Here is a 24,017-nt window from a genome sequence, read left to right as displayed (position 1 = left end):
GGGGGGTTGGTGGGTACAGGATGACCCCACCCTGCCCTGCCCATTGTCTTGGATCCTGAGGAGGAAGTGCTGGGGGCTGGGCAAGGGGTTTGGGGCCCACAGGCAGGCCCTGTGGATCCCAGTCCCGGACTGTACCTGCAGCCCTTAGACTTTGCCCATCAGCAATCTCTCCTTCATGTGTGTGCGTGTGTGTGTGTGTGTGTGTGTGTGTAGATTGTGAGCCCTAGCAATCTCTCCTCTGCTTCGTATATGTGTGTGTGTGTGTGTGTGTGTGTGTGTGTGTAGATTGTGAGCCCTAGGTAGGAGCAGGTATGTTTGGGTCTTTCTTCTCCTTATCTCTCTTCTGAACTCCTAGTTTTTGCTTTTGTCCCAAAGCTCCCTTCCCTGTCCAACATTTCTGTGTTAACGTCTGTGTCTCCTTCCTTTCCTCCTTCCATTATTTCCTTTATAGCATGACCTCAATCTTGCCTTCTCTCCTCTGTCTGGTTTTCTTGGTGTCTGACTGTCTTCCCCTTCCTGCTACTCTCAGTGTCTCTGCCCATGTGTCCCTCTCTCTGAATTGTCCTCTGTCCAGTCTCCCTCTTTCTCTCTCTCTCTCTTCTCTATCTAAATGTTCAGTACACTCAAGAGTGACGAGAAATAAAAATATCACTGTCCCTGTCCTTGGATTCACATTGCATTTCCACTCCAGAGGAACAACCATCCTTACCTTTTCTAACATTATCCCCAACCTCTTGCCCTTCAACCTTGGAACCCCAGACACATCTCTGGAGCCATAGGTGCCTCCTAACCACTCTTCCCCCACAACCAGGGTTTCCCCCACAGCCCCAGCTGGTGTGGCCAGGCCCCAAGTGTAGGATGGGGCTCCCCCTACGAGGGCCGGTGGCAGCCAGAACTGATACAGCCCCCCTGGTCTGGGGCCAGGACGCCAGGTAACTCTGGGGTGATGGCCCAGGTCCCTGAAAGCTGGGATATGCCTGGGGAGAGAAGCAGGAACACCTTTGGGAGTCCCTGAGGAGAGTGACATTTGGGAGGAAGGCCAGGGGACTAGGAACTGGGTTCTTGAGGGACTGGGTAGCTGGGGAAAGGGTAATGGAGAAATTGATTCCTGGGAGAAGCTGGGAGGCAAGGTCTGGTTTCGCCCAGTGGAACTGATCACCTCTGTTCTCTCTGTCCTTCAGCTGAGGAGGGTGGGAGCATCTGGAGCTATGGCTGGCGCCTCGGTGAAAGTGGCAGTGAGGGTTCGGCCCTTCAACGCCCGTGAGACCAGCCAGGATGCCAAGTGTGTGGTCAGCATGCAGGGCAGCACCACCTGTGAGTGAGTCCCTGGAGCCTGGCTGGGCACAGGCGAGACCATGTAGTCCAGTCCTGCTGGACTGAATAGGGAGGAAGACTGTGCTGGGCACAGAGCAGGTGCTAATTGTAAGGGCGGGGGCTGGGGCAGAATGGCCTTTCAGTGTTCCAGTCCCTGGGAAGGGGGAATGTTGGCTTGGAGCCCTCCATTGCCCAATCTAGGGAGGCAGCCCAGTGGGGGGGGCGGGTCTTAGGAGCCAAAATTAGCTTTGGTGCCTGGAGGGGGTTGGGAATATTAAAGGGGAGAGATGAACTAGGACAGGGATGGGGAGTGGGATGCCTGGATTCCAAGGGGCCATGGACAGGTTGGGAGTACCTGACCTTGACTTTCCTTCCCTTGCCCTTTTGCTCCCTCAGCCATCATCAATCCCAAGCAGAGCAAAGATGCCCCCAAAAGTTTCACCTTCGACTACTCCTACTGGTCACACACTTCGGTGAGGTCATCGGGTTGGGAGAAAAGCTAAAGAATGAGGGATGGAGGGGATTTAGGTTCTGGGAAGGGGTGTTGCTGGGAAATAGGACCTCCTGGGGTTGGCTGGGACTGGTTGGGAGGACTAGGACCCTTGGGTGCAGTGGGACCCTCAGAATGGGGAAAGACAGAATTCCTTGGGATAATTAGGATAGGATCCTCAAGGATGGTTAGGACTATGGGGAGGAGGGGAGGGTGTGGTGCTGAGGGGGGCACACAGGACCTTAGGGCAATCATCAATGATGGGGTCAAGACTTTGGGACTTAGACATCAAAGTTATCTAGAACTCCTATCATCTATCTCTGTCCCCTGCTCCTCCCCCCCTCTTTAACTAGGCTGAGGACCCCCAGTTTGCATCTCAGCAGCAGGTCTATCGGGACATTGGAGAAGAAATGCTGCTGCATGCCTTCGAGGGCTACAATGTGTGCATCTTTGCCTATGGGCAGACCGGGGCTGGGAAATCCTACACCATGATGGGGCGGCAGGAGCCCGGGCAGCAAGGCATCGTGCCCCAGGTACATGCCTGGTACCTGGCAGGGCAGCCAGGGCAAGAGCATCTTTAGCTGGTCCTAGGGGAGGAAAGCAGGATCTAAGGGCTATGGAGCAGAGACTTGTCTCTGAAGCCATTAGTGATAGGGAATGTGATGGAGGGGGCCTGGCTGCAACCTGGATATCCAAGGCCCTTTGGAAAGGGGGATTTTTGCCCTTACCAGAGGCAACAAGACTCAGTCAAAAGAACCAAAGCTTTGGCATTAGAGAGCCCTGGGTTTGAACCCTGGTTCTACCACTTACTATTGTTTTACCATTTCTCACAATGGCTTTCAAGTGTAGTTCTACAGGCTTGTGAGTCATAATCAAAGTGTTGACTGTTGGAAAAGCCAGTTGTGGATACAGCGCTGATCATAATCCCCCTGGCTGTGCAACATTGTGGGCGTGCTCACTGGCCCACTGAATCCCAGCGCACTGAATACTAACCTATGGTCATTTCTGAACCTCTCTGAGGTTTGCCTGACTATGAAATCGGAACAACCTCAGAGAGGTTCAGAAATGACCATAGGAATGACCTGTCACTTTGGACAGGGTGCTGAGCACCGCAGGCATGCCGTGAACAGTAGCTTCTCTCTGTCCCCCTCTAGCTCTGTGAGGACCTCTTCTCACGTGTTAGTAAGAACCAGAGCGCTCAGCTATCCTATTCTGTGGAGGTAAGCCCAGGTCTTGGTGGGTGGTAGAGAGGGGGAGGTGGGGGTGGGGGGGAGCAGAGTGATTCAGAACAATGGCAGTCTCCCGAGTCAGACAGCCTGGGCTGTACTCCTGGCTCTGCCAGTTACTAACTGGATGTGGGCAATTGATTTCATCTCTCAACTCCTGGGTTGTATGTTCACCTGTGAAATGGTGATGTTTAGACATTCCCCCACCCCTTGGTTGTTGGAGGTGGGGGGGAGTTCAGTGAGCCAGGTGCTTAGCCCCACACCTGGGGCAGAGTATGTGCTGTGTATGTTAGTCTCGATGACTTGAATTAAAGCCAGTGAATTTTAGGGCACGTTTCGTTGTCAGTATCATTGCTAGCTTTGTTGCTTCTCGTCTGCTTCTACACTCAGGTGAGCTATATGGAGATCTATTGTGAGCGGGTACGAGACCTCTTGAACCCCAAGAGTCGGGGCTCTCTTCGGGTCCGGGAGCACCCTATCCTGGGCCCCTATGTGCAGGACCTGTCTAAATTGGCTGTGACCTCTTATGCAGACATTGCTGACCTCATGGACTGTGGAAATAAGGCTCGGTGAGGCAGGCTGATGGAGTGGAGGAAGGGCATCAGGGTTAGGAAAGTGAGGCGGGACTCAGTGATACTCTTGCCCCACTGTCCCCAGGACTGTGGCTGCTACCAACATGAATGAGACCAGCAGCCGTTCCCACGCTGTCTTCACCATTGTCTTCACTCAGCGCTGCCATGACCAGCTCACTGGGCTAGATTCAGAGAAGGTGGGACCCATCCCTGTACCCCATTCCCTCCTCCATTAATGCAACAATGATATGATTAAAGCATCCTCCTCCCACCCATGCTGGGTTGAGCGCCTCCTCTGGGCTCCCTCAGGCCCCCTCTGCTTCCCTAGCAGATCAGGATGTTACAGTCCCCTATTGCCTTGTTTGTCCTTCTGATTGGACTTCTTAGGGCAGGGTGGGGTCCTGCTGTGTCTGTTGTTCACAGTGTGGGCATGTAGATATGGGTTCATGAGTAAATGAACAAATGGATGATGTTGTCTTTATATATTCCACTTCCTCCTTTTCACTTGCCCTGCCCCTCCTGGCTTTCTCCATTCCTTTCTAACTCCCCAAATTCCTGACGGGTATCCCCTAATTCCCTGCTCTGCCCCCACTGACCCCAGTTACCTACTTCCTCTTGCTTCTCACCCCAGGTTAGTAAGATCAGTTTGGTGGACCTTGCTGGGAGTGAGCGGGCCGACTCCTCGGGGGCCCGGGGCATGCGGCTGAAGGTGAGGGGGCTCAGGGGTTTAGGAGGGGTGGACTGGAACAGTGTTGGGGGCTATGTGTAGTGGTCTCTAATCACCCAGGGACTCTGGCTGCCAGGAGGAAGAATGGGTGGAGGAAGGGGCAGGGGCAAGTGGATCAGAGTGGGTGAGGAGGGTCTCATTCCCCATGTTTCTTTTCCTTTTCCAGGAAGGTGCCAACATCAATAAGTCCCTGACTACTCTAGGGAAAGTGATCTCGGCCTTGGCAGATATGGTGAGACTTGGGGGTAGGAAGAGAAGAGGTTTTGGGAAAGGGGCAGAGGGGTAGCCCACCCTCACCCTCTTCCCCTTTTCATCCCTCAGCAATCAAAGAAGAGGAAGTCGGATTTTATCCCTTACAGGGACTCTGTGCTCACCTGGCTACTGAAGGAGAATCTGGGTGAGGCGCTCCTGCCCTGCTGATCCTGCCACCATCCCACTAGTCCCCTTTGATACATATAGCAAATCCCCCAGCACCCCTAGACTCTCAGCTAGGGTTCGAGAGCCAGTTAGCCTATTAATTCTCCCCCTGACCTGGGCAACATCTTTGAAGGTGCCCTGATGCTGAGAGCAAGGCCACACCCTCCCTGCCAAGCCTCACTGACCTGGCTCTGGGTGACCCCTTTCTTTTTTTCTCTTGGGTGACCCCTTCCTAACCTCACACCCACTGCTGACTTCATTGTCTTCCCACTGATCCCTGACTACCCAGAAAATGTCAGCTGTCCTCCTGACCTCACCCCAGCACCCTTGGACACCAGCTGTCGTAGTTAGCTCCACAACTCTGAGCATTACCCTACCTCAGACAGTGACTCTGTTGGAGCCTGCCTGGACACTGAGGTCCCACTGACCCTGTGACCCAGCCTGACTTGTCTTAGGACACGCCCCAGCTTGCCTCTCCTTTCCGGCCACAGGTGGCAACTCACGCACAGCAATGATTGCAGCCCTGAGCCCCGCTGACATCAACTACGAGGAGACCCTCAGCACACTCAGGTGGGGCTTCAGCTCTGGCAGGGCCACGAGCGTATAACAAGTGCCTAGAGCACATAGTCTGGTAGCTCTGAACCCTGCTCAGGAGATAGTCAGCTCTCAACTCAGCCTCAATATTCTGAAACCTGGATGGGAGAGAGGAAACCAGACAGGAGACCAAGGGTCCTGTGTGTCTGTCCCCAGTTCCCATCCTCCTTCCTCCTCCTAGGTATGCTGACCGCACCAAGCAGATCCGCTGCAACGCCATCATCAATGAGGACCCTAATGCCCGCCTTATCCGGGAGCTGCAGGAGGAGGTGGCTCGGCTACGGGAGCTGCTTATGGCTCAGGGGCTCTCGGCCTCCGCTCTGGGAGGTAGGGCTCCAGGGGAGGGGCAGTTTAGGGATGCCCCTTAATTTCTCCTCTTTTGCCTTCACCCAGTCCTGGTGCCAAAGAGAATCACACACACACACACACCACAAAGACCTTCACATGCTCAGGGTCATGGAGACAGATAAGGAGAGGAGGCTTGCCACACTTGCGATGTTACAGGACTTCAGGGGAACTGGGAGAGTCAGGATTCAGAGCCACCTTGACAGGCTGAAATGATAAGAGCAAGAGAAAATGGCAAGTCCTGCATTTGTGCTTCAAACAGTAAATCATTAAGGGTAGGCTGCTGGGGCCCTGCTTGGACAGCGTTCTTGTAAAGCAGCAGGAGTTCAGTTGACCATCAGCTCAACAGTGGAATGGTCTCTAAAACATAAACTTTGTGGGCCTCCCTGGTAGTGCAGGGGTTAAAGACAGTGCTATCAAGCTACTGCCAGCCAGTACAGCACGGGTTCGAGACCTCTCCTGTCTTGCCCGCTGCTCCCCTCAGCAGTGTATTTCAGTAGATCCGCCTGTTTTGCTTCCCACTCTCTCTGGTGAATCCTCTCACCCCCCGCACCTCTGGCTTACACCTCAGTTCTTGTATGTATAATAAGTAAATCTTTAAAAGTAAAATAAAATAAAACATAACACTTAGCTTCACTGACAACAAACAGCATTGCATTAGAGGACCTGTGTTTCACATTAATTGTGTCAGGTCTGGGGCCTCCCTGGTGGTGCAGCAGTTGAGCGCTGGCTTGCAAAGCTGCCCGCAGCCTCTGCAGCGCGGGTTCGATCCCCGGCTGCTCCCCGGCCACCAGAGGAGGGTCCCACATGGCGCGCAGACCTCTCCTGCCGCCCACTGCTCCCCTCAGCAGTGTACTTCGGTCCTTCTGCCTGCTCTGCTCCCTGCTCTGGCTCTGGTGAATTCTCTCACCCTCCCGCGCTTCTGACTGTACCCAGTGCTTGTATAAATAAATAAATAAATCTAAAAAAAAAAATAGTTAAATTGTGTCAGGTCTGTACTCTTCAGTCTTGGGGTCCATCCCATTGAGGACAGTCAGGGAGTGAGGGGCCAGTGTGGGAAGTACGGATGTCAGCACTTGAGAAGTTAGATGTGATGACCACTTTCCCACATTTGAGGGTAGTCTTATAGGAGCAAAAATACTATCCAGGAGGGCAAAACTAGAAGCAATAGGTACATTTGACATGGGGCAGATGTTAGCTCAACATGGCTAACGAGCATAGACTGGGTACCATTTGTCAGAGTTGCAGTAGGAGGACATCCTGCTGGGAGGTTGACCAAATCTCTCTGGAAGTCCTTGCAGGCTGGTCTTCTGTGAAGCCTTCTTTTTGTTTCCCATCAGTTGCATTTTTCTTTAGCCTTATTCTCTAACCTCTTGCTCCCTCCCAGGCCTAAAGGTGGATGAGGGAAGTCCTGGAGGTGCTTTGCCAGCTGTATCATCTCCCCCTGCCCCAGCTTCACCCTCATCTCCCCCTGCACACAACGGGGAGTTGGAGCCATCATTCTCCCCCAACACTGAACCTCAGATTGGGCCTGAGGAGGCCATGGAGAGGCTACAGGTAGGTAGCTGGAGCTGGCAGGGGATGGAAATGTTGGCGCTCTGGGAGTGCAGTTCTCAAAAACCGGGCTTGAAGAGGGAGAAGAGATCCTAAGAGTGGCATGGCCCCCATGGTAGGTGCTTGTCCCAGATAGTCCTGATCTCTGCCCACATATGTCCCCAGGAAACAGAGAAAATTATAGCTGAGTTGAACGAGACCTGGGAGGAGAAGCTACGCAAGACGGAAGCCCTAAGGATGGAGAGGTGTGGAGCACAGGGGAGGCCTGGGATGGAGTAGAGTTGGGAGGGGTGGGGAGGTGTTCTTGGGTAGCAATGATAAGAACAACATTTCCCTCTCCTTTGCCCACAGAGAAGCATTGCTGGCTGAGATGGGGGTGGCTGTCCGGGAGGATGGGGGAACCGTGGGTGTTTTCTCTCCAAAGAAGGTAAGTAAAGGGTTGGGTGAGAAAACCTAGGAGACTTTGGATGCTTAGAGAAGAGGGTTGGAGGTGGCAGAGTAATGAGTTCCAACTCGGATTTCTGAGGTCTCTGAATTGTCCCTCCATCAATTCTGTCCCCACTCTTGCCAGCTTCTCTCTGTGTTGTCCAGTCATCCCTGCCTTCTACCTTCATCTGACAGTCACCCAGAGAAGCGAGTGCTTATTAAGAGGTCAGGGACTTTAGGCAACATAGAATGACAGGGTCCCTGCCCTTAGTGGGATTTCAAAAGCTACTTAGAACCTAAGTATTTACAGACATAATCTTATACAGGTGTATGTGAGCTCACCCTTAATATTTATTTTTGGATTCATCAGATATTAGTTATAGTGGTACCTCAGAGAGAGGAAGAAGAACTGGGAAGTTGGGGTTGTTTGGCATAGAGGTTTTTCACTGTATGCTCTTTTTGAATCATTTGAATATTATGTCCTGTGCATGTGTTACCTACTGAAAAAAGTAACTGAAAATACATTTTTAAAAGGATAACATGGGTAGACAAGATTGTTAGGCAGTGGAGGAGTGTGCACTAAACTGTAAGATGTCGATTGTAAATACAGCAGGAGGTTTAAAGATGGAAGCATCAGTGTAGCTTGGAGCTGTTATAGAATCTGGCTTCCCCAAGAAGGTGGTTTTTGGTAGGTAGAGCCTGAAAGATGGATGGGATTTGGGGCATAGAGAGGAGCAGAGAGGGCATTAGGCTGAGCATTCATGGTAGTGGTTACAGAAGGGGCATGCCGGTACCTGGGCACACTGATGTGTAGTAGGTGTTCAGTGTATCTTTGCCGAGAGGAAGGAAGGATGCAAGGCACTATCAGGCTCAGTTGGTGGCTGGTTCAGCTGGAGGCAGGCATGACATCCAAAATTTTTTAACAACCAGTGTGGTAGAGGGATGACCAGTCAGAATGGACATTGCTGTAGATATCCAGCATGGCTGCGTACTGATGAAGGGCTGATGTGGAGACCAGTTTGAGTAAAGCAGGAACTTCCAGTCCCACCAGGGAACCAGCCACACCCGTCTAGTCCTTGGAATAAAGCACAGTAGGATCAGGCCTTAAGTCAGATACACAGCTCAAGGCCAGACAGGGTCATTGGGAGCTGTCTGGAAGAGATGGAGGGTTACTGGAAGGAGGCCCTCCAGATTTCCTAAGTTCAGGGCCATCTGGGTTACCAAGCAGGCAGAGATCTTTGAACAGGAGAGGAGTTTGCCTTGCCTGGTCCAAGGTGCAGCAAGGAAACGAGAGCTGTGGGTGCCAAGTGGGGCTGAAGGCCTGGTCTGGAGCTGGGCAGCTAGGGCTTTGGCATCCTGAGCACTGAATCTGGGGAAGGGGTCAGGGATGCCTTTCAGCATGTGCAACTGCCACAGTTGCAGGGTAGGAGAGGCAGTAGAAAGTAGAGAAATTGGTAGGGTGGTGGAGTCTCTTCCCTGGAGGACTCACACAGGGATCCTGCCTGCTATAGCCCAGGGGCCAGTAGAAGGGGGGTTTCTTTTTCATTGTTCTCATAAAAGTAGTATACACCAGAGGGAACTTGCAAATAGTACTCTAAGGTGGTAGAGTGAAAAGGCAGCCTCCTTTCCTTCCCACCCTTGGCTTCCCCTCCCAGAGGAAAGCTTATTGTCAATTCCTGAGGTGTTCTAGAGGCAGCCTGTGCATGCACAGGCATGTGTTGTGTGTAATTACCCATGTGTGCACAAATATTGGGATATTAGTGGCTGCATGCTTCATGCATTATTCTGCCCATGCTTTTTCATGGTGTCAGAATATTCTATTGTATAGTTGTATGATAAACTAATTTACTTATTTATTTAGCAATTTATTTATTTATGCATATAAGAACTGGGGTATAGGCCAGAGGTGCAGGGGGGCGGGGGTGAGAGGATTCACTCGAGCCAGAGTGGGGAACAGAACAGGCAGATTGACTGAAATACACTGCTAAGGGGCGCAGTGGGCAAGGCAGGAAGATCTGCTGTGCCATGTGGGCCAGCTCCCTGGCCAGGGATCGAACTTACGCTGCAGTGGCTGCCTATAGCTTGATAGTGGTGAGACTTAAGCCCTTGCACCACCAGGGAGCCCCTGTTAAACTAATTTAATCCACTTCCTATTGATGGGCTTCAGTTGTTCCCCATTCATTAGTATTATGAACAGTGGACAATCTTAAATAGGTCTGCTCTGCAGAACAGATTCTTAGAAGTGGAGATTTTGGATCAATTGGCAGGTAAAATTTTGATCTATTTTGCCTGCGTGCTTCAAAGATTATAACCATGCCACTTTATACTCTCAAAAGCAAGTTACAAGAGACCCCATGTGTCCTCACTCTCTTCTACTTCGTCAACCAGATTGGTAACAAAAGGGTGTCAGGGTAGTGTGTTTTTGCATTTTCTCAAGAAGGGTGGGTGAGAATGAACACACTGTCATATTATTAAAGGGCCTGTGTATTTCAGAGGGAGAGCTGTTAGACTCACTGGGAAGTGGCTTTCATGGCTGTGGCTCCAACCTGAAAGTGGTCAGGTGGGAAAATGGGTGCTAGGAGGAAAGCTACACTTTGTCTTGGAGAGGAAGCAAGAGATTTCTGGGGCTCCCTACCCTCTGTGCCCCTACACTTGTAGACTTCTCAAATTAGTGATTTGTGTGGGTGGGTGGACCTAGTACAACTCGGAGCTGCCCACCCCCAGCCTTGACCTGAACAGCTCTCTGATTTATCTGTTTGACGTATTAGGCTCATAGGTAAGATTTCATTGGAACAAAGGGTTCTAGGGCTGAACAAAGATTGAAAAACACTGTCCTAAATCATGTCCCCTCTCCCAAGGGGTGGATCACTTTCTGCTTCCCAAGTCTATCGGTCCCAGGGCAGGCCTGACATTGCAGTATAGGGTGGGGATGTGTCCCTGGGGAGGAGAGAAAGTGTTGCACTGGTGTTGCTGAGGTGCATGTGTGTAGGGGCAGACAGGCCGATACCCATCAGCTCCAGCCATCATAGCTTGGGGCTCTGTTCAGAGCCTGTTCAGAGCCTAGACTGCTGGCTCACTTTCCTACACCCTGTGCTTTTCTACTTGTGTGGGTTTTTTTTTTTTTTTCCCCAAAAGATTTATTTATTTATTCATACAAGAGCTGGGGAACAGGCCAGATATGCGGGGGGTGAGAGGATCCACCAGAGACAGAGTGGGGAGCAGAACAGGCAGATAGACTGAAACACACTGCTGAGGGGAGCAGCGGGCGATCAGGAGAGGTCTGCCTTGCCATGTGGGTTTCTCCCTGGCTGGCCGGGCATTGAACTCGTGCTGCAGAGGCTGCGGATTGCTTCATAGTGTGGTACTGAACCCCTTGTGCCACCAGGGAGGTCCTGCCTGTGTGGTTTTGTTCAAACTTCTTTGACCTGGAATAAGCAGCCTACTGTGTGTCCTTGTCCTCTGCATTCTCAAAGCCCAGCTCCCATGCTCTCTTCCATACAGTGCTCCTGGCTCTGCTGAGTTCCTGCAGTTCTTAACTGTGTGGTCTCTGCTGGTGAGCCGCTCCCAGGATAACCGCACCCAGCCCCTGCTTGACATTTCCACACCAAGTTTCATCTCCCCAGGCTGACCCTGGCAGGACAAGGACAGCAGCATGTGGGTGTGACTCATCTCCGTGACCTGCCCAGCACTTCACTGGGGTCTTACACATAGAAAGCCCACTGTAAATCCGTGTAGACTGGTGGCAGGGGATCTCGTGTTCAGTTGGAAGGGTTAGGCTTAGGCAAGCTTCCTGGAGGAAGTGGCATTTGAGACAGACCGTGAGGGATGGTGAAAGAAGTGAATGATTTTGACAGGTGGGGTTGGGGGTGGGGCCTGCAGGGAGGCTGTTCTGAAAAAGGAACAAGGCGAGCAGCTCCTGGGCTCCTGAAGCCAGCAGGGATGCAGGAGGCCTGCCTCTGGAGTGAGCACTCAGCAGCCCACTGGTCAGGAGCACAGAAGGAGAGAGTGGAGCCCCAGAAAGGGGCTTGGTTGAGGGGCTGGAGCCCGTCATTGAGAAGGCCCAGGGACCCTGGCGTACTTAGCAGGCTCAGGTCAGATGGGCACAGGTTGCCAGCTGGAGTGGTCTGAGTGGAGAAGTATGACACAGCCATGGCATGGCGTGAGCAGCAGTGGGAGAGCTGAGGAGATGGCTGGAAATCAGCCTGTGGCTGGTGGTACAGAGGGCACAGGCAGATATGGGCTGAGACAGCAGCAAGTCGGGAAGGTAACTTTCCTGGGCTTGGCAGCCAGTGGCGAGAAGGGGGATGGAGGCAATAAGGCTTGTGCATTGCCAGAGTTACATGCTTGGGGAGGGCGGGGTTTTGTAAGAGAAACAAGTCAGGAAAAGGTGCACTGGGGGAAGGGAGTGGGCTAGGTTTCTCATGTGGAGCGACATAATGATCAGCCAGGTATGTAAGATAGATTCCATCAGGGAGGCTCTGTGAAGCCCAGCTGCTGCAGTGACCCTGGCCCGAGGTGAAGCAGGTCCAGGGAAGGGCAGTGGTCAAGGAAGTATGCTATGAGAAATTCGTTTGCTTTATTTGCTTTTGAACTCAGCTGATACTTTATTATTTTTTTTAAGATTTATTTTTATGGGGCCTCCCCTGTGGCGCAGTGGTTGAGCGCTGGGTTGCGAAGCTGCCTGCAGCCTCTGCAGCACCGGTTCGATCCCTGGCTGCTCCCCAGCCACCAGAGGAGGGTCCCACATGGCACGCAGACCTCTTCTGCCGCCCACTGCTCCCCTCAGCAGTGTACTTCGGTCCTTCTGCCTGCTCTGCTCTCTGTCCTGGCTCTGGTGAATTCTCTCACCCTCCCGTGCTTTTGACTGTACCCAGTGCTTATATAAAAAAATAAATAAATCTTAAAAAAATTATTAAATAAAAAGATTTATTTTTATTTATTTATACATATAAGAACTGGGGTATAGGCCAGAGGTGCAGGGGATGAGAGGATTCACCAGAGACAGAGCAGGGAACAGAACAGGTGAATCTACTGAAATACACTGCTGAGGGGAGCAGCGGGCGAGACAGGAGAGGTCTGCTGAGCCATGTGAGTCGCCTTCCTGGCTGGGGATTCAAACCCATGCTGCGGTGGCTGTGGATAGCTTCATAGTACTGTGACTTAACCCCTTGTGCCACCAGGGAGGCCCTGATACTTTATTTTTTAAACTGTAGTTATGAAAGTGATCTGGGCTCCTAAGAAATTCAAGCTGTAAGGAAAGAAAGGGAAATTACTAGCACCCTAACCCGATTCCTCTCTTGGTCTCCAAAAGTCGCAAGGTACATTTTGAGGGAAGTAATAATGAGGCTTGGGGACCGAGGGGTACTGGGAAAGCAGAGCAAGAGCAGGTGGCTTCTGGTCAGGGACACTGGTGGGTTGAGGTGCCTTGAAAGAAATGGGGCTTGGGAAGGGTTGCTGTCCTGGAAGGAACTTCATGGATGGCAGTTTTGTAGGCCTCCTGTGTGTGAGGATAGGGTGGTTCACTCAAGGTGAGTGGTGTAAGTGGGAGCTGGGAGAATGGGAGTGTTTCCTAAGAGTGAGATGAGAGCAGGCATGCTGGAACCTTGGAGGGGATGGGTGTTCGCTGAACACCCCCTGATTGCTCCCTTCCCCCCTCAGACTCCCCATCTGGTGAACCTGAATGAGGACCCCCTGATGTCCGAATGTCTGCTCTACCACATCAAAGATGGCGTCACCAGGTAGCATCAACTTAGTGGTCTGTGGGGTGAGCGTTCCTTTTGGGGTGTGGTTCCAGAGGGACAGCCACACTGGTGGTTCCCTTTCCTGGTGATCTCACGGAGACACCCCAGGTCTCTGGACAGCTGCCTTCACTGGCATGCTTACTCCTCAGGCTTCCTGAAAAGTTCTGAGCCTGACTGCTCAGCAGTCACCATCTCCAGCTGCCACTTAGCTGTGGGTGAGACACTTCCCAGGACCAAACTCTCCCAATACTTTTGAGGATAGCTCCTAATTTACTGGGACAGAGGCGTCAGTGGGAAACTCGGAACACTGAATTCCTAGCTTCTGGCATCATTACTTTGTCATCCCTTGGTGGTATCCTGCCTGGGATGGAGTGGGAGAAGTAAAGTGTGACCCTGGTCCCATGTTGTTGGGGGACTTTGGTGGCAGACTTGGTGACAAAGGGCAGGTGGCTTCACTGACTAATGCTGTGGACCTAGTGCTCCATGTTTCTGATGTCACTTCCTGGAGTCAAAAGGGTAAGTGTGCCCCTTCCTCTCTTACCACAGGCATTTATAGCTGCCATACAGACTGTCCCCCACAACATGGCACCTTGGTGATCATCATGGTTGGGGAGTGAGACCTTAGTGTGAGCCACCCTAAGGAAGCATGGGGGACCTGTGACTGAGGGCACATAATCTATTTCCTACTTCCCTTTGCTCTGTAACACAGTAACTAAGGAGATGGGCTTTGGAGTCAGGCAGATCTGGGCTCAAATCCCAGTTTAACCACTGCCAGACCACTTGATCTGGCCACTGACTTCATCTCTGTGAGCCACAACATTCTCATCTGTAAAATCGGAAGAATTATGCTTGGCTCTTTGAATTGGATGAACTTGTGTTCAGATGGAGCTTGGCCTGTGTCTGACCCATGCTCAGAAAGTGTTGATTATTGCTTCCCTAGGGTTGGCCAGGTAGATGTTGACATCAAACTGACCGGGCAGTTCATTCGAGAGCAACACTGTCTGTTCCGCAGCATCCCTCAGCCGGATGGAGAAGGTAATAGCTGAGGAGGAGAGAGTGGAGTAGCCAGACAGTGAGAGACTGTCTCAGGTCCCAAGCTACACACTGGGTTGGTCACTGGGTTTGGTCATAGAAAGGGATATGCCCTCACCTCAGAGGGACTCTGAGCTCATAGTCAGCAGCGAGCTATCTGTGCCCACCCTGGGAGTACAGACTGCTGCAATGGGCCGGGGTGTGGCAGGGCTTCCCATGCAGAAACACGACGCTATGGCTCTCCTGAGGGCAAGGCTTTGGTAAGGAGGAGATCCCTGGTTCTTCCTTGATTTTTTTTCTTCTTTTTTTTTTAGTTTAAATCAGCAGCCTGGTGATTTTTTATGAAAACCTGTATTTATTTTAATGAATTATCTGATTCTGTCTCTGGAAAACCTGCTTATTTATCTAGCTACGACTGTAAAAGTTTCTGGGGGCTAACATCCCTCAGGTTTCAAAACTTGGAGAGATTTTTAGCCCCTGTGTGGCCATAGTAACAAAAAAATCTTTTAGGACTAACTGGCCTGACATACCAGCAAAACTACTCATGTGGTTCAGGGTGTCACCATTGTGTTCTGGTTTGGTCTCTCTCTTTTTTTTTTTTAATGGAATTGTTTGGGTTCATTTAAGCCCAGGAGAATTGTGCTCTGGGAAATTTATTGGGCAGAGAGGCAGGAGGTATCACACATGAATGCTAGAACCTGGGTATTGTCTCAGAGATCTGGACGAACTACCCGCCTGCCGTCTTTGAGGGGCTTGCATGGTCAGCGTTATCTTTATTAATTTTTTAAAGATTTAGTTATTTATGTATACAAGAACTGGGGCATAGGCCAGAGGTACGGGGGGTGAGAGGACTCACCAGAGACAGAGTGGGCAACAGAACAGGCAGATCTACTGAAACACACTGCCTCTGAGGGGAGCAGTGGGCAAGACAGGAGAGGTCTACTGCGCCATGTGGGTCAGTTCCCTGGCTGGGGATGGAACTCATGCTACAGTGGGTGGCGACAGCTTGATAACACTGGGACTTAACCCCTGCGCCACCAAGGAGGCCCTGTCAGCATTATTTTTTATTTTTTTAAGATTTATTTATGCATACAAGAACTAGGGTACAGGCCAGAGGTATGGTGGGCGAGAGGATTCTCCAGAGACAGAATGGGGAACAGAACAAGCAGACTGATTGAAGTACACTGCTGAGGGGAGCAGAGGGTGAGACAGGAGAAGTCTGCTGCGCCATGTGGGCAGCTCCCTGGCTGGCTGGGGATCGAACTCGTGCTGCAATGGCTGTGGACAGCCCCATAGGTTGCGTCTCAACCGCTTGTGCCACCGGGGAGGCCCCTAATTTTTTTAAAAACATTTATTTATGTATATAGGAGTGCAGGCCAGAGGTGCAGGGGATGAGAGGATTCTCCAGAGACAGAGTGGGGAGCAGAACAGGCAGATCTACTGAAATACACTGCTGAGGGGAGCAGCGGGTGAGACAGGAGTGGTCTATGGTGCCATGTGGGTCACCTCCCTGGCTGGGGATTGAACTTGTGCTGCAGTAGTTGCAAATAGTTTCATAGTGCTGTGTCTTAACTCCTTGCGCCACCAGGAAGACCCCTATTTTTTTTTTTTAAATAAGAAAAGTCACTATCATGTAACTTCTAGCTTAAGTTTAAGCCATACCCGTCAGGCTTCAGTTTGGTTCAGGGTCAGCACATTAACGCAGTCGTTCTGGTCTGCTTCAGGTCCCTAGTGGCTGCAAATGCTTCCGGCACTGCAGCCTGCAAGTGGTTGAATCAGTTCAGCCTAGCGAATTATTGTTGAGTTCCTGTTCTGTGGTTCCCTCAAGCCATGTGCTGCCACAACACCAGAACCATGCAAGGTCGAGGAGTGAGCCTAACCCAGAGCTCAGAGTGTTTGTGGAGATGACAGGCATGGAACTGTTAAATCACTATAAAAGCAGCTGTGATGACTCTGTCCCAAAGGGTGGGGGATAGAAAGATTTAGTCCATTTGGGCTTGTGTTCTTTTTTTTTTTAATATTTATTTATTTATTTATACAAGCACTGGGTACAGTCAGAAGCGCGGGAGGGTGAGAGAATTCACTAGAGCCAGAGCAGGGAGCAGAACAGGCAGAAGGACCGAAGTACGCTGCTGAGGGGAGCAGCGGGCAACAGGAGAGGTCTGCGCGCCATGTGGGACCCTCACCTGGTGGCCGGGGAGCAGCTGGGTATCGAATCTGCGCTGCAGAGGCTGCGGGCAGCTTCGCAACCCAGCGCTCAACCACTGCGCCACCAGGGAGGCCCTGGGCTTGTGTTCTTATCAGCAGATTTCAGACAACCAAAGACAGGCCGAGGAGGTGGGCAGCACTAACAGAGGTGTGAACATAGAAGAACAGCTACTGCTTAATGACCATCTACTTTGTGGCTTTGCATTTTCTCACACAGCTCACACCTGAGAAAACTGGGGCTTTTGGGGGCTAGGGAGTCTGCACAGAGCTAGAAGAGGGCAGAAATAGATTCAGATGCAGCGAGGCAGACTTCAGGAGTGTGCCTTGAGCTCTGCCCCAGGCCGTCTTAATACAGGTCCCTGTGGGTTTATACCTGGACAGGCTGCCTTGGCCGGGCCTCTCCTGGCCCCATTTTCCCTCCATAACACCCATTTCCTTCCTGGCTTCAGGTTACCTGCTTATTTGCTTGTTTATTGTCTGTGTTACCAGTTGGAAGTGAGTTCTTTGAGAGCAGGGGTTTTAGTTTTTATCTCCACTGTATTTTCAGGATCTAAAATAGTGCCTGGCATATTGCAGAGGTACTGTGTTTGTGGACTAGATGAGTGAATTTTGGGGCATGGTAGCAAATAGAGGTGTTGATAGACTGGTACCCATTGTAGCCACCTCATCCTCTCCTCTGCCACCTTCCATGCTGGGTTTTTTTTTTTTTTTTTTTTTAATATTTATTTATTTATTTATTTATTCATTCATTCATTCATTCATTTATTTATTTATTTATATAAGCACTGGGTACAGTCAGAAACACAGGAGGGTGAGAGAATTCACCAGAGCCAGAGCGGGGAACAGAACAGGCAGACTTGAAGAGGTACACTGCTGAGGGGAGCAGTGGGCGGCAGGAGAGGTCTGCGCGCCATGTAGGACCCTCGCCCGGAGGCCGGGGATCGAACCGGTGCTGCAGAGGCCGCGAGCAGTTTCGCAACCCAGCGCTCAACCTCTGTGCCACCGGGGAGGCCCCTTCCATGCTGTTCTTAGCCACTTGTTGATGCTTCAGCTTTTTGTCCATCCTCCTGCTCTTAATCACTTTTGCTCCTTGAAATCCACGCCTCCCCTCAAGTGTTGGCTTAGAAGTTACCACTTTCCCATGATCATTGCAATTCTCTGTCCCTAAGTTGAGTTCCTCTCTGCCACAACTTCAGTAGTCTCTTCTCTGCCATGAATTAAAATTCATTTTTTTTTAACTGAAATCTTTTTTTTTTTTTAAGATTTTATTTTATTTATTTATACAAGCACTGGGTACAGTCAGAAGCACGGGAGGGTGAAAGAATTCACCAGAGGCAGAGCGGAGAGTAGAACAGGCAGACTGACGAAGTACACTGCTGAGGGGAGCAGCAGGCGTCAGGAGAGGTCTGCGCTCCATGTGGGACCCTTACCTGGTGGCCGGGGATTGAACCGGCGTTGCAGAAGCTGCAGGCAGCTTCACAACCCAGCGCTCAACCTCTGCGCCACTGGGGAGGCCCTAAAATTCATTTTGACTTCATTGTTTTTAAGATAAATAGCAAAATCTTACTCTTATATATCACTTTACCTAAGCCTATAAAGAAAGACTTCATTATCCTGTTGTATAGACACTCACAGAAGTTAGGTCACTAGCTCAGTGTCTCTCAGCTAAGGAGTGGCAGAGCCTTTTGAAGATAGGAGTCCCTCTGCCAGCGGGGCACTGCTCCTTGAGGCCTCATGCAGCGTGTATCCCAGCCAGCACTGGGTTCCATGACCTGTATGGAGGGGCATGAGGTATTTGGTAGGGTGGACTTTATCTTGTCCTATGAGAACAGGTCTCTTGGCTGTGGCTTGAGAGTAACCAGCTGGCAGTTTGCAGGATGTGTCAGACAGAAGTGGGCTTGGAGCCTGCTGGAGGAATCCAGGTCCAGCCAGGAATAGTGTTAGTTGGAAAGGAAGGAACGGAACTCTGGAGGACATGGTGACCATTTGGGCATGAGAAGCAGTCTTCTGAGAATTGCTGGTTTCCCAAGCCGCTGATGAAGAGGGTGGTGGTGGGTGAGTAGGGAGCCCCTGCAGAGGCTCCTGAGGATTGTAGCTGGGGCTCTAACCCTCCTTCTGCTCTTCCTTTCCTGTGCTGCCTGCCACCAGAGGGGCCATGGCACCCTGGACAGGTACTGGGGGGTGGGACTGAGGGTGCATGTATGGTTCTGGGGGTAATGCAAAGTGGGAATCTGTGACCATCACCCCCCTCTCCCCCCCAGGGTCTAAGCACTCCCCTTGTTCTCTCCTTGCCTTAGTGGTGGTCACCCTGGAGCCTTGTGAAGGAGCCGAGACCTACGTCAATGGGAAACTGGTCACAGAGCCACAGGTGCTGAAGTCAGGTAAAAGAAGTGCTGTGGGGTGAGGGTTCTGGTCATGCTGCGTGTGGGAAGTCCTGGGGCAGACCTTTCTGGGTGACTCCTGGGACAGGACCCAGAAATAAATAGGAAACAGTACAGGATATGCAAAAGGAACCGGGCAGTGAAGATTATGATTCAGCTTTTGGTTTCACTTGCTATCCCAGGGCAGCAGGAAGAGAATGGCAAGCTCCCTTGTTCCCTTTGGCTGTCAGGGACCGGGTGCTTCCTAGGCAGCTGGGGAAACCTTGGCTCTGACTGCCCTCAGACTTGGAATGGTGTCGGGACTTGTGCACAAGACCCTCTGCCCCTTGGGCGTGGGTTTGCTGCTGTAAGGGAGCGAGTCCACTTTTCCCTCCTCCGGTCTGCAGGGAATAGGATTGTGATGGGCAAGAACCACGTTTTCCGCTTCAATCACCCGGAGCAGGCACGCCTGGAAAGGGAGCGAGGGGTCCCCCCACCCCCAGGACCGCCCTCCGAGCCCGTTGACTGGAACTTTGCCCAGAAGGAACTGCTGGAGCAGCAAGGCATTGACATCAAGCTGGAGATGGAGAAGAGGTATGAGGAGCGGATCCCGCACCCTGGCGTTCTTGGGGCCCTCCCTGCCAGGTCCCAGCCCTCAGTGTCAGATGCCCCATTGAGGTAGTTCTAGAAACCACATGGTTCTTCTGCCCTTCCCTACCCAACCCCAGGCTGCAGGATCTGGAGAATCAGTACCGGAAAGAAAAGGAAGAGGCTGATCTTCTGTTGGAACAGCAACGGCTGGTGAGGAGTTGGCAGGAGATGGGTGGTGGGCCCATGAGCAGCCCAGCAGGCAGCGCTTCTGCCTGAGTCCACTTCTGGTTCCTGTCACCTGGGCCAGATGGGAAGGGGGCATGGGGATGAGGGATAGCATGGGTGTCAAGGAGGAAGCCATTAGTAGGGAATGTGACTTGGAGAGGAAAGTGTATGTAGGCAGCTAGTTCCCCTCAAATTGACCTGGGCTTCCCAGACTTGAGTCCATCCTGTATGGCCTGGTGCGTTTTAACCATATTCAGGTATCACCTGTGCTATTACTTACTTTTAAATCTGTAACCTCATCCTGAGCAATAGTATAAAGGCAAGAAAGCTAGACTAGAAATGCCACAGATAACACTTATGGATCACGTTCTCTGCACCAGTCCCTGTTCTACACACTTGGCACATGTTAATCCTCAGAGTGTATCCGAGGGAGGTGCTGCAGCTCTGTCTGCTGTGTGTAGACAGCAGAGGTTAAGCCATCTGTGCAGGGTTGTGCGGTTCTCATGGTGTTTCTGGTGTCACAGTGAGGTGCTCAGTCCTCTCCTGATCTCTCTCTGGCCCTAGTATGCGGACTCTGACAGTGGGGATGACTCCGACAAGCGCTCCTGTGAAGAGAGCTGGCGACTCATCTCCTCCTTGAGGGAGCAGCTGCCCCCCACCACGGTCCAGACCATTGTCAAACGCTGTGGCCTTCCCAGCAGCGGCAAGCGGAGGGCCCCTCGGAGGGTGTATCAGATCCCACAGCGTCGGCGACTGCAGGGCAAAGACCCCCGCTGGGCCACCATGGCTGACCTGAAGATGCAGGCAGTAAAGGAAATCTGCTATGAGGTGGCCCTGGCCGATTTCCGCCATGGGCGGGCTGAGATCGAGGCCCTGGCCGCCCTCAAGATGCGGGAGCTGTGTCGCACCTACGGCAAGCCTGAGGGTCCTGGAGATGCCTGGAGGGCCGTGGCCCGGGATGTCTGGGACACCGTGGGCGAGGAAGAAGGTGGAAGTGGAGGTGGCGGTGGTGAGGAGGGAGCCCGAGGAGCAGAGGTAGAGGACCTCCGGGCTCACATCGACAAGCTGACGGGGATTCTGCAGGAGGTGAAGCTGCAGAACAGCACCAAGGACCGTGAGCTGCAGGCCCTGAGGGACCGCATGCTCCGCATGGAGAGGGTCATTCCCCTGACTCAGGTAGGGAGCTCCCTCTTCTCTGCTTCTGCTCTGCTGCTCAGCAATCTGAATCTCCTGTTATAAATTCCAACCTCCTTCCCCCTCTTCCTTTAAAAAATCTTCTTGAAGCATAATACAATTTTTGTGGCTATAGTTTGTGACTTACCTGCTTCACGATCAGCGGGACTCTATTTAAAAATGCAGATTCCTGGGATCCACCCCAGACCAGATGATTCCGCCTCTTTGGGGATGAATCTGCATGTATAAGTACCATGTGTTTCTGAAGGACAGTAAAATTCAAAAATCAAATCAAAAATCAATTCAATCAAAAATCAAATTCAAAAAATGTTGGTACAACATGCACAATTTTTGTTACCACTCAAAAAATGACCTCGTGTCCACTCATAACCTGAACCTCTCCCATGGCTGATCCTGTGCCCACTGCTTTTTCTGTGTCACTTCAAACACTCACAGTGGCCTTGTGAGTGATAGTATTATCACCTGCCTCTGTTTTATATGTAGTCACTCTACAAGTAAACCTTGGAGTTCCTGTAATGCTAGACACTGTGCTGGCCACACAGCAGACAGAATTTCTGCTCTATAACAGCTCGCCTTCTTTAGGGCAAGGAGGTGACAGAAAGCCCTTCTTAACAATAGTTCATGATTATTGAAGGCTTAAATCTGTGAACACAGCTCCTACTCCCCTTGCTCACCTCAGGCTTCTTTGTTCCTGAACTTGTTGGTATGTTCCTACCTCACGGCCTTTGTACCTGTTGTTCCCGCCACATAGAATCCCTCTTCTTCAGATAGCCTTAGAGCTTGCTTGTCACTTCCTTCAGGTATTTACTAAATATATAATAACTTTTCAGTGAATCCCTTTCTGTTCATTTATTGCAGACTCTCTACCCTGGTCCTCTATCCCTCCCTTGCTCTGTTCTCCATCTGTATATATGTATTTATATAAGGTACACTATCTAATATAGATGCTAAGTTAATAAATACTTATAATGTATGTTAAATATTGTAAATGTATGTACTTACATTTAACTTTCATTGAAGTGTATGACATGTGTCCCATACTATATCTTTTTCTTAAGAATTTATCAACTGTCTCACCCCACTAAAATGATTCCAGGGATTTTTCTTCCTTTTGTTGACTGCTGTGTCCACTGGGAACGTCATTTATTTAACAAATATTTAGCCAGGCGTGGTGGCGCACACCTGTTGTCCCAGCTACTTGGGAGGCAGAGACAGGAGGATCGCTTGAGTCCAGGAGTTCTGGGCTGCAGTGCGCTATGCTGATCGGGTGTCCACACTAAGTTCGGCATCAATATGGTGACCCCCCGGGAGTGGGGGACCACCAGGTTACCTAAGGAGGGGTGAACAGCCCAGGTTGGAAACAGAGCAGGTCAAAACTCCCATGCTGATCAGTAGTGCGATTGTGCCTGTGAATAGCCACTGTATTCCAGCCTGGGTAACATAGTGAGACCCTGACTCAAAAAAAAAAAAAATAAAAAAAGATTAAAAAAAAAATTTAGTGAAAGCTTACCATGTGCTAGGCATTGTTCTAAATACTTTACATGGTTTTCTTATAAGTCTTACAATCACCCTATATAGTAGGTACTATTATTACTGATGTCAGGAGTAGACTGAGGCACAGAGAGGTTATAAGCCAAAGATCCAGGACACACAACTAGAACGTGGCAGGCAGGCCAGGATTGACCTCACACTATTGGTTTCCCAGGCCTGTGCCCCTAAATCACTATTCTAGCCCCTTATTTTCAAGCCTGACTTGGGGCTCCTTGATACCCAGCTGCTCCAGGGCCTTCTAACTTCTTCTGAATTGTCTTGTACTCAAGACTCAGCTCTCCTCACACCCCTTCTCCTCTCTCACCACTTCTCCCTCTCAGGATCATGAGGATGAGGATGAAGAAGCCAGTGAGGCCACCTGGGCTATGCCCCAAGGGTCAGAGGCTGAGGAAGATGGCCCCAGTGACCGTGTGCCGTCAGCCCGGCCCCCCTCGCCACCCTTGTCAAGCTGGGAGCGGGTGTCTCGGCTGATGGAGGAAGACCCTGCCTTCCGTCGAGGCCGCCTTCGCTGGCTCAAACAGGAGCAGTTGCGGCTTCAGGGACTGCAGGGCGCTGGGGGCCGGGGTGGGGGACTGCGCAGGCCCCCTGCCCGCTTTGTGCCCCCTCACGACTGCAAACTGCGCTTCCCCTTTAAAAGCAACCCACAGCACCGGGAGTCCTGGCCAGGGATGGGAGGTGGGGAGACCCCAGCTCCACCCCAACCCCCTGAGGAAGTCACTCCTCCTCCTCCTCCTCCTGCCCCCCCTGCCCGAAGGCCCCCTAGTCCCCGCAGGTCCCACCGTCCCCGCAGGAACTCCCTGGATGGAGGGGGCAGATCCCGGGGAGGGGGTTCCACACAGCCCGATCCCCAGCATTTCCAGCCCAAAAAGCACAACTATTATCCCCAGCAGCCCCAACCATACCCAGCCCAGCGACCCCCAGGACCCCGCTACCCCCCATACACTACTCCCCCAAGAATGAGACGGCAGCGCTCAGCCCCTGACCTCAAGGAGAGCGGGGCGGCCATGTGAATCCCATGTCCTGGGCAGAGAGGGCCTGGTGGGGCCCCTTACTGGGAGGAGAGAAGGCTCCCAAGACACTGCTTCCCCAGAAGCCCTGGGGCAGGGAGGCCCTGGAGATGAGAGAGAAGGTCCGAGTAGGTGATAAAGACGAAGGGGTGACTGGGCTGGAGGCGGAAGGAAGGAAGGAGGGAAGGAAGGAAAGGGGCACGGAGTTGCCAGGAGCAAACCAAAGTGAAGGAAGAGTGATGAGAAGCTGCCTTGGGGCCACCCCTTGCAGAGGGGGAGGTCCCACAAACGCTGCTATGGGTGGGGTGGGGGGCTGGGGTGCTACGTAGCCAGTGTTTGACTTTCTTTTGAAGTGGGGGCAAAGGGGAGAGAACCAAGAGTGAGGCAAGTTCTCCTCCCCGCCCCTGTCTGTCTGTCTGTCTGTCCATGGTGGGTTTCTGTTT

At 51.7% G+C, this 24,017-nt stretch overlaps 1 protein-coding gene across 1 annotated transcript; it reads left to right on the top strand.

The window, feature by feature from the left end:
* Positions 1–1,208: 1,208 nt before the first annotated feature.
* KIF1C (kinesin family member 1C) lies at positions 1,209–23,799 on the top strand (the record flags this gene model as incomplete). The annotated part of the gene is made up of 21 exons (XM_084238630.1): positions 1,209–1,314; positions 1,711–1,787; positions 2,158–2,337; positions 2,959–3,024; positions 3,421–3,599; positions 3,688–3,799; positions 4,234–4,311; positions 4,496–4,561; positions 4,651–4,726; positions 5,238–5,316; positions 5,522–5,667; positions 7,073–7,242; positions 7,405–7,484; positions 7,591–7,666; positions 13,324–13,403; positions 14,347–14,441; positions 18,944–19,027; positions 19,414–19,600; positions 19,735–19,807; positions 20,387–20,998; positions 22,888–23,799. The coding sequence occupies 21 exons, from the start codon at positions 1,209–1,211 to the stop codon at positions 23,575–23,577; spliced, it is 3,312 nt and encodes a 1,103-aa protein (XP_084094756.1). The 3' UTR covers positions 23,578–23,799.
* Positions 23,800–24,017: the final 218 nt, after the last annotated feature.

This window comes from Talpa europaea (genome assembly GCF_964194135.1).
Source record: "Talpa europaea genome assembly, chromosome: 7".
Taxonomy (NCBI): domain Eukaryota; kingdom Metazoa; phylum Chordata; class Mammalia; order Eulipotyphla; family Talpidae; genus Talpa; species Talpa europaea.
Note: the sequence above shows the minus strand (reverse complement) of the source record. Positions and strands in the feature narration are given on the sequence as shown.